The sequence below is a fragment of the Oncorhynchus nerka genome, linkage group LG12, assembly GCF_034236695.1.
Source record: "Oncorhynchus nerka isolate Pitt River linkage group LG12, Oner_Uvic_2.0, whole genome shotgun sequence".
NCBI lineage: Eukaryota > Metazoa > Chordata > Actinopteri > Salmoniformes > Salmonidae > Oncorhynchus > Oncorhynchus nerka.
Window position 1 is genome coordinate 89,881,980 of NC_088407.1, and position 14,164 is coordinate 89,896,143.

At 47.1% G+C, this 14,164-nt stretch overlaps 2 protein-coding genes across 2 annotated transcripts in view; both read left to right on the forward strand.

Moving 5' to 3' along the window:
* The window catches only part of ezra (ezrin a), a 51,057-nt gene extending 48,470 nt beyond the window's left edge, over window positions 1-2,587 (forward strand). The window contains exon 14 of the mRNA XM_065025941.1: window positions 535-2,587. Within this exon, the coding sequence (XP_064882013.1) occupies window positions 535-699 (165 nt within the window). The 3' untranslated portion in view covers window positions 700-2,587. The remainder of the gene's footprint in view (window positions 1-534) is intronic.
* A 2,194-nt stretch (window positions 2,588-4,781) lies between these two features.
* kcnk3b (potassium channel, subfamily K, member 3b) lies at window positions 4,782-7,666 on the forward strand. Its single transcript, XM_029676204.2, has 2 exons — window positions 4,782-5,109; window positions 6,735-7,666. Exons 1-2 carry the CDS (start codon window positions 4,827-4,829, stop codon window positions 7,664-7,666), a joined length of 1,215 nt encoding a protein of 404 aa, XP_029532064.1. The 5' UTR covers window positions 4,782-4,826.
* Window positions 7,667-14,164: the final 6,498 nt, after the last annotated feature.

A 14,164-nucleotide genomic window follows, 5' to 3' on the forward strand; every position in this document is an offset into this window, starting at 1 on the left:
TGTGGGCTGTGGTCTCTGGGGCCCTGTGGGCTGTGGTCTCTGGTGGGCTGTGGCCTCTGGGGCCCTGTGGTCTCTGGGGCGCTGTGGGCAGTGGTCTCTGGTGGGCTGTGGTCTCTGGGCCCTGTGGGCTGTGGTCTCTGGTGGGCTGTGGCCTCTGGGGCCCTGTGGTCTCTAGGGCCCTGTGGGCTGTGGTCTCTGGGGCCCTGTGGGCTGTGGTCTCTTGTGGGCTGTGGCCTCTGGGGCCCTGTGGTCTCTGGGGCGCTGTGGGCAGTGGTCTCTGGTGGGCTGTGGTCTCTGGGCCCTGTGGGCTGTGGTCTCTGGTGGGCTGTGGCCTCTGGGGCCCTGTGGTCTCTAAATTATCTGTTTGAGGTGTGTGGGGGGGGGTGGTTTAATGTGTTTTTCTCCAATTTATGCTTTGGACAAAAAAATACAAATATAGAACGAGTCAACAACATTATTTGTGTACGAGTTAAGAGACTATGACCTTTTAAAAGTGACATTTTTTTACTGGGCGGTTACCCTTTCTGTCTGCAGTCCCTGAGTGCTGACCTGGCCGAGACCAGAGACGACACCATGAAGACCCAGAACGACCTGCTCCACACGGAGAACGTCCGCGCTGGCCGAGACAAGTACAAGACCCTGCGGCAAATCCGTATGGGTAACACCAAACAGAGAGTGGACGAGTTTGAATCCTTGTAGACCACAGAGAAAGAGAGAGAGAGGGGGAGAGAGAGAGAGAGAGAGAGGGAGGGAGAGAGAGACAGAGAGAGAGGGGGTAGAGAGGGAGAGCGGGAGAGAGGGGGGAGACAGGGAGAGAAGGGGGGAGACAGGGAGAGAGAGAGAGAGAGAGAGGGAGAGAGGGAGAGAGAGAGAGATGGAGTAAGTGAGAGACAGAGATGGAAAGAGAGAGGGAGAGAGGGAGGGAGAGACTGAGATGGAAAGAGAGATCGAGAGAGACTGAGATGGAGAGAGAATGGTCCTGGAGAAAACTTTAAAACAAGAAAACGTACCTTGTTAGTCCATAGGAAGCTTTGGTAGAAGTAATACCGCTCACTGTTAAGCAAGGACCTAAATATCTCCAACTCCAACAGTAATCTCATTGAGAAAAGTCACAGTATCACACCGACTGAGAGATAAAGTTTGTAACATTATAAAACGATAACATATAACATTTTAGATCAGAGATAGTGTTGCCCTTCTTTTTTTTTAAAATAAAAAATAACTGATTTAAAAAAAAAAATCCAAACTCTAATAAGAAATAATTCTTAAAGAGAAAATGAAATGCTTCCTCATTTTAATGACACGTCGTTTTGTCTCTTCAATAGATATAGCTAGGAGGGGAAAGAGAGCAAGTTGTTTTCTATGATCATTATTTACAAATGATTTACTGTCACACCATACTGTCAACATGCAAGGTGAAAGCACCAATTTGTAAGTCGCTCTGGATAAGAGCGTCTGCTAAATGACTTAAATGTAAAATGTAAATGTGTGTGTGTATGTGGTTAAAATGGAACGTACATTGCTATATTAAAAAAAAAAAAAAACTATGGTACCTTCTTCAGTAATCAGTGTCTTCACAAGACCCTGACTCTATCTATACTTACCAAAATAAGAATGATTGAATGTGATTACACAATGACTTAAGTAAAGAAATGACTCGGTAGGTTGTATTGATCAGAAGAGGGTGCTGAGTGTCACTCCTTCCTTTGATATAGGATGTATCCCAGATCCCTGTCCCCTTTATAGTGGCCTACATTCACCAGGGCCACCCTATCCCCTTTATAGAGCCCTACATTCACCAGGGCCCAACCTATCCCCTTTATAGTGCCCTACATTCACCAGGGCCCACCCTATCCCCTTTATAGTGGCCTACATTGACCAGGGCCCACCCTATCCCCTTTATAGTGCCCTACATTCACCAGGGCCCACCCTATCCCCTTTATAGTCCCCTACATTGACCAGGGCCCACCCTATTCCCTTTATAGTGCCCTACATTGACCAGGGCCCACCCTATTCCCTTTATAGTGCCCTACATTGACCAGGGCCCACCCTATCCCCTTTATAGTGCCCTACATTGACCAGGGCCCACCCTATTCCCTTTATAGTGCCCTACATTGACCAGGGCCCACCCTATCCCCTTTATAGTGCCCTACATTCACCAGGGCCCACCCTATTCCCTTTATAGTGCCCTACATTGACCAGGGCCCACCCTATTCCCTTTATAGTGCCCTACATTGACCAGGGCCCACCCTATTCCCTTTATAGTGCCCTACATTGACCAGGGCCCACCCTATCCTCTTTATAGTGCCCTACATTGACCAGGGCCCACCCTATTCCCTTTATAGTGCCCTATATTCACCAGAACCCGATCACTACATAGGGAATATGGGACGGTAGATTTATTTATGTAATTTTGTCCATTAAACAACAACAGCATTTTGCCTGGGTTGCAGCTGTATATTGAAGAGAACCAATTGACTATAAAGATCGTACCGATGATTATTTGTGATATCGTATGCCTGTCATGTGCTCGGAAGACGAAACATTATCTTGGCCTCACACTGTTCAATTAAAAAACATCAATCAAGTTTGTTTGATTTCTTCATGTTTTGTTATTGAGGTAGAGCCTATTAATGAACTGAACAACCTGTTTGTTATTGAGGTAGAGCCTATTAATGAACTGAACAACCTGTTTGTTATTGAGGTAGAGCCTATTAATGAACTGAACAACCTGTTTGTTATTGAGGTAGAGCCTATTAATGAACTAAACCTGTTTGTTATTGAGGTAGAGCCTATTAATGAACTGGACAACATGTTTGTTATTGAGGTATCAGCCTATTAATGAACTGAACAACCTGTTTGTTATTGAGGTAGAGCCTATTAATGAACTGGACAACCTGTTTGTTATTGAGGTAGAGCCTATTAATGAACTGGACAACCTGTTTGTTATTGAGGTAGAGCCTATTAATGAACTGAACAACCTGTTTGTTATTGAGGTATCAGCCTATTAATGAACTGAACAACCTGTTTGTTATTGAGGTAGAGCCTATTAATGAACTGGACAACCTGTTTGTTATTGAGGTAGAGCCTATTAATGAACTAAACCTGTTTGTTATTGAGGTAGAGCCTATTAATGAACTAAACCTGTTTGTTATTGAGGTAGAGCCTATTAATGAACTGAACAACCTGTTTGTTATTGAGGTAGAGCCTATTAATGAACTGAACAACATGTTTGTTATTGAGGTAGAGCCTATTAATGAACTAAACAACCTGTTTTATTGAGAGTTGTAAAGAAAAAGCCATATCTCAGACTGGCCAATAAAAAGAAAAGATTAAGATGGGCAAAAGAACACAGACACTGGACAGAGGAACTCTGCCTAGAAGGCCAGCATCCCGGAGTCGCCTCTTCACTGTTGACGTTGAGACTGGTGTTTTGCGGGGTACTATTTAATGAAGCTGCCATTTCTGATCAATTTGATGCTATTTTAATGGACAAAAAAATGTGCTTTCCTTTAAAAAAGTGACCCCAAACTTTTCATAATGCTTGCAATTGTGCATCCCACAAACAGGTATAACAACTGTAGGATACTGACCATGTTGTAGCCTATTTGCTGTGTGTGTTAACTACCATGTAAAATTACATCAGCTAGGGAGACATTGTAAAGTGTGACTACAAAAAACAATGGCCCAGAATATAGAGAAAATATTCCTGGTCCCGTTCAGATGAAAGACAGAGTGCTGTTGAGTTTATGTTATAGCTGCTGTCCACATTGAGGCATACATCCACATCCGCTCTGGACCAGAGCTACTTCCATATGCTCCTAGTAACACCCTGGACCAGAGCTAGATCCATATGCTCCTAGTAACACCCTGGACCAGAGCTAGATCCATATGCTCCTAGTAACACCCTGGACCAGAGCTAGATCCATATGCTTCTAGTAACACCCTGGACCAGAGCTAGATCCATATGCTCCTAGTAACACCCTGGACCAGAGCGACATAGATATGCTCCTAGTAACACCCTGGACCAGAGCTACATAGATATGAGCCTAGTAACACCCTGGACAAGAGCTACACATATGCTCCTAGTAACACCCTGGACCAGAGCTAGATCCATTTGCTCCTAGTAACACCCTGGACCAGAGCTAGACCCACATGCTCCTAGTAACACCCTGGACCAGAGCTAGATCCATATGCTCCTAGTAACACCCTGGACCAGAGCTAGATCCATTTGCTCCAAGTAACACCCTGGACCAGAGCTAGATCCATATGCTCCTAGTAACACCCTGGACCAGAGCTAGACCCACATGCTCCTAGTAACACCCTGGACCAGAGCTAGATCCATATGCTCCTAGTAACACCCTGGACCAGAGCTAGACCCACATGCTCCTAGAAACACCCTGGACCAGAGCTACATATATGCTCCTAGTAACACCCTAGACCAGAGCTACATCCACATGCTCCTAGTAACACCCTGGACCAGAGCGACATAGATATGCTCCTAGTAACACCATGGACCAGAGCTACATAGATATGAGCCTAGTAACACCCTGGACCAGAGCTACACATATGCTCCTAGTAACACCCTGGAACAGAGCTAGATCCATATGCTCCTGACAAGATGACCAAATAGGGAAAGACATCCCACTGAGCCGTGGGGATGCTGCTGAAAGAACAGACATCCCACTCCGCCGTGGGAGTGGTGCCCTGAAAAGGATCGTGAAGGTTTTCTACGACCACAGAAGGAGGAAGTTAAAAAACCTAGTAGATGTTTAATAAGACGAGAGCCAGTCTGTCTCCAAGGGAACTAAACTCTCCAAATCGTGATGAAGAAACAGAACGTACGCACCCTCGTTCTCATCATGAGCATCTTTACCTACCTGCTGGTCGGGGCTGCCGTCTTCGACACTCTGGAGTCCAAACAAGAGAGAAGCCAAAAGAGAAAGCTGGACGAGAGGAAGTGGGAGTTAATACAAAAATACAACTTGACCAAAGTGAACTTTGATGAGCTCGAAGTCGTGATGCTGCAACTGAAACCGCACAAAGCCGGGGTGCAGTGGAAGTTCGCCGGATCTTTTTACTTCGCTATCACTGTGATAACTACAATAGGTAAGCTACGCTAACGTCTCCTCAGGTGGTCTATCACTGTGATAACTACAATAGGTAAGCTACGCTAACGTCTCCTCAGGTGGTCTATCACTGTGATAACTACAATAGGTAAGCTACGCTAACGTCTCCTCAGGTGGTCTATCACTGTGATAACTACAATAGGTAAGCTACGCTAACGTCTCCTCAGGTGGTCTATCACTGTGATAACTACAATAGGTAAGCTACGCTAACGTCTCCTCAGGTGGTCTATCACTGTGATAACTACAATAGGTAAGCTACGCTAACGTCTCCTCAGGTGGTCTATCACTGTGATAACTACAATAGGTAAGCTACGCTAACGTCTCCTCAGGTGGTCTATCACTGTGATAACTACAATAGGTAAGCTATGCTAACGTCTCCTCAGGTGGTCTATCACTGTGATAACTACAATAGGTAAGCTATGCTAACGTCTCCTCAGGTGGTCTATCACTGTGATAACTACAATAGGTAAGCTATGCTAACGTCTCCTCAGGGTTTCTGTCACTGTGATAACTACAATAGGTAAGCTACGCTAACGTCTCCTCAGGTGGTCTATCACTGTGATAACTACAATAGGTAAGCTATGCTAACGTCTCCTCAGGTGGTCTATCACTGTGATACCTACAATAGGTAAGCTATGCTAACGTCTCCTCAGGTGGTCTATCACTGTGATAACTACAATAGGTAAGCTATGCTAACGTCTCCTCAGGGGGTTCTATCACTGTGATAACTACAATAGGTAAGCTATGCTAACGTCTCCTCAGGTGGTCTATCACTGTGATAACTACAATAGGTAAGCTATGCTAACGTCTCCTCAGGTGGTCTATCACTGTGATAACTACAATAGGTAAGCTATGCTAACGTCTCCTCAGGGGGTTCTATCACTGTGATAACTACAATAGGTAAGCTATGCTAACGTAGAGCCACTTATTTCTACCACACACATTTGGAGATTAGTGTGTGTGCAGAATTCTTCATGCCGGCAGCAGTACCCTCATTCTGATTATAAATAGTCGTGGAACACAACAAGGCACAGTGGAGTGGCTTACAGTTGGGCAGCGTCATAAATGGCACCCTATTCCCTATATAGTACACTACTACCAGAGCCGGGTTAACAGTAGTGCACTATATAGGGAATAGGGCCCTGGTCAACAGTAGTGTACTATATTGGGAATAGGGCCCTGGTCTAAAGTAGTGTACTATATTGGGAATAGGGCCCTGGTCTAAAGTAGTGTACTATATAGGGAATAGGGTGCCATTTATGACGCTAGCCAACTGTAAGCCACTATCATTATGACTTTTTATGTTCCACCACTATTTATAATCAGAATGAGGACATTGATTGATTGATCTCTCCTCTCCTCTCCTCTCCTCTCCTCTCCTCTCCTCTCCTCTCCTCTCCTCTCCTCTCCTCTCCTCTCCTCTCCTCTCCTCTCCTCTCCTCTCCTCTCATCTCCCCTCCCCCTCACCTCCTCTCCTCTCCTCTCCTCTTCCCTCCTCTCCTCTCCTCTCCTCTCCTCTTCTCTCCTCTCCTCTCCCCTCCCTCCTCTCCTCTCCTCTCCTCTCCTCTCCTCTCCCCTCTCCTTCTTCTCCTTCTCCTCTCCCAGGGTACGGCCATGCTGCACCCAGCACGGACTCAGGGAAGGTGTTCTGCATGTTCTACGCCCTCCTGGGGATCCCCCTGACCCTTGTCATGTTCCAGAGCATGGGAGAACGCATCAACACACTGGTCCGCTTCCTTTTCCATCGGGTCAAGCAGTGTCTGGGCCTGCACCACACCGAGGTGTCCATGGCCAACATGGTGACCGTCGGCTTCTTCTCCTGCATGTCAACGCTGTGTGTCGGGGCGGCAGCCTTCTCCCACTACGAGGGCTGGAGCTTCTTCCACGCCTACTACTACTGCTTCATCACCCTGACCACCATCGGCTTCGGGGACTACGTGGCGCTGCAGAAGGACCACGCCTTGCAGAACGACCCGCGCTACGTGGCGTTCTGCTTCGTATACATCTTGACGGGACTCACCGTGATCGGCGCCTTCCTCAACCTGGTTGTGTTGAGGTTCCTGATGATGAACACAGAGGACGAACGGCGCGACGCCGAGCAGAAAGCCCTCCTCTCCACGAGGGGTGAGAAGAACGCCGACGGCGGTCTGTCTGCTGTTTCTGTCTCGGCCTCCACTTCCTCCTCCACTCCCCTAGCCACTACTACCGGCGGCACCAAGCGAGGCCCGAAGGATGTGTACAACGAGGTGCTGGGCTTCCAGACAGTGTGTTCGTGTCTGTGGTACCGCAGCAGGGAGAATCTGCAGGGCCAGGGATCCATCCCAATGATTATAAACCGGGACCTGGGCTTCTCTGACCAATACGTAGAGAACTGTACCATGCTCTCTCCTCACTGGGACATGATGTCCTCTCACTACTGTGAGCCAGGTGATACAGGGTGTGTATGCAGCCCTAACCAGTGCATCAGTTCCATAGCCTCTGGCTTAAACTTCCTCACCCCATTCAGGGCCTTCTCCAAGAGACGCAGCTCGGTCTAGATCAGACCAATTTCAAATCTGGGACATCAAAACCAGTTCCACAGCTGATTTGAATCCGTCCACTCTAATCAGGGAATCATTTAGACCTGGGACACCAGGTGGGTGATTCCCCTCTAATCAGGGAATCATTTAGACCTGGGACACCAGGTGGGTGATTCCCCTCTAATCAGGGAATCATTTAGACCTGGGACACTAGGTGGGTGATTCCCCTCTAAATCAGGGAATCATTTAGACCTGGGACACCAGGTGGGTGATTCCCCTCTAATCGGGGAATCATTTAGACCTGGGACACCAGGTGGGTGATTCCCCTCTAATCGGGGAATCATTTAGACCTGGGACACCAGGTGGGTGATTCCCCTCTAATCAGGGACTCATTTAGACCTGGGACACCAGGTGGGTGATTCCCCTCTAATCAGGGAATCATTTAGACCTGGGACACCAGGTGGGTGATTCCCCTCTTATCAGGGAATCGTTTAGACCTGGGACACCAGGTGGGTGATTCCCCTCTAATCAGGGAATCGTTTAGACCTGGGACACCAGGTGGGTGATTCCCCTCTAATCAGGGAATCGTTTAGACCTGGGACACCAGGTGGGTGATTCCCCTCTAATCAGGGAATCGTTTAGACCTGGGACACCAGGTGGGTGATTCCCCTCTAATCAGGGAATCGTTTAGACCTGGGACACCAGGTGGGTGATTCCCCTCTAATCAGGGAATCATTTAGACCTGGGACACCAGGTGGGTGATTCCCCTTTAATCAGGGAATCATTTAGACCTGGGACACCAGGTGGGTGATTCCTCTCTAATCAGGGAATCATTTAGACCTGGGACACCAGGTGGGTGATTCCTCTCTAATCAGAGAATCATTTAGACCTGGGACACCAGGTGGGTGATTCCCCTCTAATCAGGGAATCATTTAGACCTGGGACACCAGGTGGGTGATTCCTCTCTAATCAGGGAATCATTTAGACCTGGGACACCAGGTGGGTGATTCCTCTCTAATCAGGGAATCATTTAGACCTGGGACACCAGGTGGGTGATTCCCCTCTAATCAGGGAATCATTTAGACCTGGGACACCAGGTGGGTGATTCCCCTCTAATCAGGGAATCATTTAGACCTGGGACACCAGGTGGGTGATTCCTCTCTAATCAGGGAATCATTTAGACCTGGGACACCAGGTGGGTGATTCCTCTCTAATCAGGGAATCATTTAGACCTGGGACACCAGGTGGGTGATTCCCCTCTAATCAGGGAATCATTTAGACCTGGGACACCAGGTGGGTGAAAATAATGATCAGGTAGAACAGAAAACAAGCGGGACTCTGGACCACCAGGCTGGGATTTGAAGATCCCTGGTCGAGACTCAGTGATCAGGCGGTACTCTGGACCACCAGGCTGGGATTTGAAGATCCCTGGTCGAGACTCGGTGATCAGGTCAGATTCCTTTAAGCACCAAACAGAGGAAATCAGCCTGAAACTGGGATAGACCACCTAAATTGGGATAGACCACCTAAACTGGGATAGACTACCTGAAACTGGGATAGACTACCTGAAACTGGGATAGACCACCTGAAACTGGGATAGACTACATGAAACTGGGATAGACTACCTGAAACTGGGATAGACTACCTGAAACTGGGATAGACTACCTAAAACTGGGATAGACTACCTGAAACTGGGATAGAATACCTGAAACTGGGATAGGCTACCTGAACTGGGATAGACCACCTGGACTGGGACAATAAGAAATGCTTGTTTTCCCATGCAAAACGTATTGCTACAGTGTGCCCTAATGAATGTCCCAGTAGTAGGCTACTGTAGTACATCTCCATAGACACTGTGATCAATAGCCTAGTCCTGCACTTATGTTCAGCTCGGCATAAACTGACACTGGCTTTTAATGCTGGACTCATTCTGTTATATTTTACAAGATCATGGTCCTTGTGTGGCTCTGTTGGTAGTAGTGTCTGCTCTCACTGTAAAGACTGGAGAAGAAGTGTCTGCTCTCACTGTAAAGACTGGAGAAGTGGTGTCTGCTCTCACTGTAAAGACTGGAGAAGTGGTGTCTGCTCTCACTGTAAAGACTGGAGAAGTGGTGTCTGCTCTCACTGTAAAGACTGGAGAAGAGGTGTCTGCTCTCACTGTAAAGACTGGAGAAGTGGTGTCTGCTCTCACTGTAAAGACTGGAGAAGTGGTGTCTGCTCTCACTGTAAAGACTGGAGAAGAAGTGTCTGCTCTCACTGTAAAGACTGGAGAAGTGGTTTCTGCTCTCACTGTAAAGACTGGACAGTAAGTGTCTGCTCTCACTGTAAAGACTGGAGAAGAGGTGTCTGCTCTCACTGTAAAGACTGGAGAAGTGGTTTCTGCTCTCACTGTAAAGACTGGAGAAGTGGTGTCTGCTCTCACTGTAAAGACTGGAGAAGTGGTGTCTGCTCTCACTGTAAAGACTGGACAGGAAGTGTCTGCTCTCACTGTAAAGACTGGAGAAGAGGTGTCTGCTCTCACTGTAAAGACTGGAGAAGTGGTTTCTGCTCTCACTGTAAAGACTGGAGAAGTGGTGTCTGCTCTCACTGTAAAGACTGGACAGGAAGTGTCTGCTCTCACTGTAAAGACTGGACAGGAAGTGTCTGCTCTCACTGTAAAGACTGGAGAAGTAGTTTCTGCTCTCACTGTAAAGACTGGAGAAGAGGTGTCTGCTCTCACTGTAAAGACTGGACAGGAAGTGTCTGCTCTCACTGTAAAGACTGGAGAAGAGGTGTCTGCTCTCACTGTAAAGACTGGAGAAGTGGTTTCTGCTCTCACTGTAAAGACTGGAGAAGTGGTGTCTGCTCTCACTGTAAAGACTGGACAGGAAGTGTCTGCTCTCACTGTAAAGACTGGACAGGAAGTGTCTGCTCTCACTGTAAAGACTGGAGAAGTGGTTTCTGCTCTCACTCAGGAAGTGTCTGCTCTCACTGTAAAGACTGGAGAAGAAGTGTCTGCTCTCACTGTAAAGACACTGCTCACTGTAAAGACTGGAGAAGAAGTGTCTGCTCTCACTGTAAAGACTGGAAAGAGTGTCTGCTCTCACTGTAAAGACTGGAGAAGAAGTGTCTGCTCTCACTGTAAAGACTGGAGAAGTGGTTTCTGCTCTCACTGTAAAGACTGGAGAAGTGGTTTCACTGTAAAGACTGGAAGAAGTGTCTCTCACTGTAAAGACTGGAGAAGAAGTGTCTGCTCTCACTGTAAAGACTGGAGAAGACGTGTCTGCTCTCACTGTAAAGACTGGAGAAGAAGTGTCTGCTCTCACTGTAAAGACTGGAGAAGAAGTGTCTGCTCTCACTGTAAAGACTGGAGAAGTGGTTTCTGCTCTCACTGTAAAGACTGGAGAAGAAGTGTCTGCTCTCACTGTAAAGACTGGAAGAAGTGTTTCTGCTCTCACTGTAAAGAGACTGGTAAAGACTGGAGAAGAAGTGTCTGCTCTCACTGTAAAGACTGGAGAAGTGGTTTCTGCTCACTGTAAAGACTGGAGAGGAAGTGTCTGCTCTCACTGTAAAGACTGGAGAAGAAGTGTCTGCTCTCACTGTAAAGACTGGAGAAGAAGTGTCTGCTCTCACTGTAAAGACTGGAGAAGAAGTGTCTGCTCTCACTGTAAAAGACTGGAGAAGAAGTGTCTGCTCTCACTGTAAAGACTGGAGAAGTGGTTTCTGCTCTCACTGTAAAGACTGGACAGGAAGTTTCTGCTCTCACTGTAAAGACTGGAGAAGAGTGTCTGCTCTCACTGTAAAGACTGGAGAAGTGGTTTCTGCTCTCACTGTAAAGACTGGAGAAGTGGTGTCTGCTCTCACTGTAAAGACTGGAGAAGTGGTTTCTGCTCTCACTGTAAAGACTGGAGAAGTGGTTCTGACTCTCACTGTAAAGACTGGACAGGAAGTGTCTGCTCTCACTGTAAAGACTGGAGAAGAAGTGTCTGCTCTCACTGTAAAGACTGGAGAGGAAGTGTCTGCTCTCACTGTAAAGACTGGAGAAGAAGTGTCTGCTCTCACTGTAAAGACTGGAGAAGGAAGTGTCTGCTCTCACTGTAAAGACTGGAGAAGAAGTGTCTGCTCTCACTGTAAAGACTGGAGAAAGTGTCTGCTCTCACTGTAAAGACTGGAGAAGAAGTGTCTGCTCTCACTGTAAAGACTGGACAGGAAGTGTCTGCTCTCACTGTAAAGACTGGAGAAGACTGGAGAAGGGTTGTCTGCTCTCACTGTAAAGACTGGAGAAGTGGTTTCTGCTCTCACTGTAAAGACTGGAGAAGTGGTGTCTGCTCTCACTGTAAAGACTGGACAGGAAGTGTCTGCTCTCACTGTAAAAGACTGTCTGCTCTCACTGTAAAGACTGGAGAAGTGTCTGCTCTCACTGTAAAGACTGGAGAAGTGGTTTCTGCTCTCACTGTAAAGACTAAAGAGTGTCTGCTCTCACTGTAAAGACTGGAGGTGTCTGCTCTCACTGTAAAGACTGGAGAACTGGAGAAGTGTCTGCTCTCACTGTAAAGACTGGAGAAGAAGTGTCTGCTCTCACTGTAAAGACTGGAGAAGAAGTGTCTGCTCTCACTGTAAAGACTGGAGAAGTGGTTTCTGCTCTCACTGTAAAGACTGGAGAAGTGGTTGTCTGCTCTCACTGTAAAGACTGGAGAAGAAGTGTCTGCTCTCACTGTAAAGACTGGAGAAGAAGTGTCTGCTCTCACTGTAAAGACTGGAGAAGAAGTGTCTGCTCTCACTGTAAAGACTGGAGAAGTGGTGTAAAGACTGGAGAAGGTGTCTGCTCTCACTGTAAAGACTGGAGAAGAAGTGGTTTCTGCTCTCACTGTAAAGACTGGAGAAGAAGTGTCTGCTCTCACTGTAAAGACTGGAAGAAGTGTCTGCTCTCAGGACAGGAAGTGTCTGCTCTCACTGTAAAGACTGGAGAAGTGGTTTCTGCTCTCACTGTAAAGACTGGAGAAGACTGTAAAGACTGGAGAAGAAGTGTCTGCTCTCACTGTAAAGACTGGAGAAGTGGTGTCTGCTCTCACTGTAAAGACTGGAGAAGTGGTTTCTGCTCTCACTGTAAAGATGGAGAAGAAGTGTCTGCTCTCACTGTAAAGACTGAGAAGAAGTTTCTGCTCTCACTGTAAAGACTGGAGAAGAAGTGTCTGCTCTCACTGTAAAGACTGGACAGGAAGTGTCTGCTCTCACTGTAAAGACTGGAGAAGTGGTGTCTGCTCTCACTGTAAAGACTGGAGAAGCTCTCACTGGACTTGTCTGCTCTCACTGTAAAGACTGGAGAAGAAGTGTCTGCTCTCACTGTAAAGACTGGACAGGAAGTGTCTGCTCTCACTGTAAAGACTGGAGAAGTGGTTTCTGCTCTCACTGTAAACACTGGAGAAGTGGTTTCTGCTCTCACTGTAAAGACTGGAAGAAGTGTCTGCTCTCACTGTAAAGACTGGAGAAGAAGTGTCTGCTCTCACTGTAAAGACTGGGAGAAGTGGTCTGCTCTCACTGTAAAGACTGGAGAAGTGGTGTCTGCTCTCACTGTAAAGACTGGAGAAGTGGTTTCTGCTCTCACTGTAAAGACTGGAGACTGCTCTCACTGTAAAGACTGGAGAAGAAGTGTCTGCTCTCACTGTAAAGACTGGACAGGAAGTGTCTGCTCTCACTGTAAAGACTGGAGAAGTGGTTTCTGCTGTAAAGACTCACTGTAAAGACTGGAGAAGAAGTGTCTGCTCTCACTGACTAAAGACTGTAAAGACTGGAGAAGTGGTGTCTGCTCTCACTGTAAAGACTGAGAGTGGTTTCTGCTCTCACTGTAAAGACTGGAGAAGAAGTGTCTGCTCTCACTGTAAAGACTGGAGAAGAAGTGTCTGCTCTCACTGTAAAGACTGGACAGAAGAAGTGTCTGCTCTCACTGTAAAGACTGGAGAAGTGGTGTCTGCTCTCACTGTAAAGACTGGAGAAGTGGACTTGTCTGCTCTCACTGTAAAGACTGGAGAAGAAGTGTCTGCTCTCACTGTAAAGACTGGACAGGAAGTGTCTGCTCTCACTGTAAAGACTGGAGAAGAAGTGTCTGCTCTCACTGTAAAGACTGGAGAAGTGGTGCTCTCACTGTAAAGACTGGAGAAGAAGTGTCTGCTCACTGTAAAGACTGGAGAAGAAGTGTCTGCTCTCACTGTAAAGACTGGACAGAAGTGTCTGCTCTCACTGTAAAGACTGGAGAAGTGGTTTCTGCTCTCACTGTAAAGACTGGAGAAGTGGTTTCTGCTCTCACTGTAAAGACTGGAGAAGTGGTGTCTGCTCTCACTGTAAAGACTGGACAGGAAGTGTCTGCTCTCACTGTAAAGACTGGACTGGAGAAGAAGTGTCTGCTCTCACTGTAAAGACTGGAGAAGTGTGTCTGCTCTCACTGTAAAGACTGGAGAAGAAGTGTCTGCTCTCACTGTAAAGACTGGAGAAGTGGTGTCTGCTCTCACTGTAAAGACTGGAGAAGTGGTTTCTGCTCTC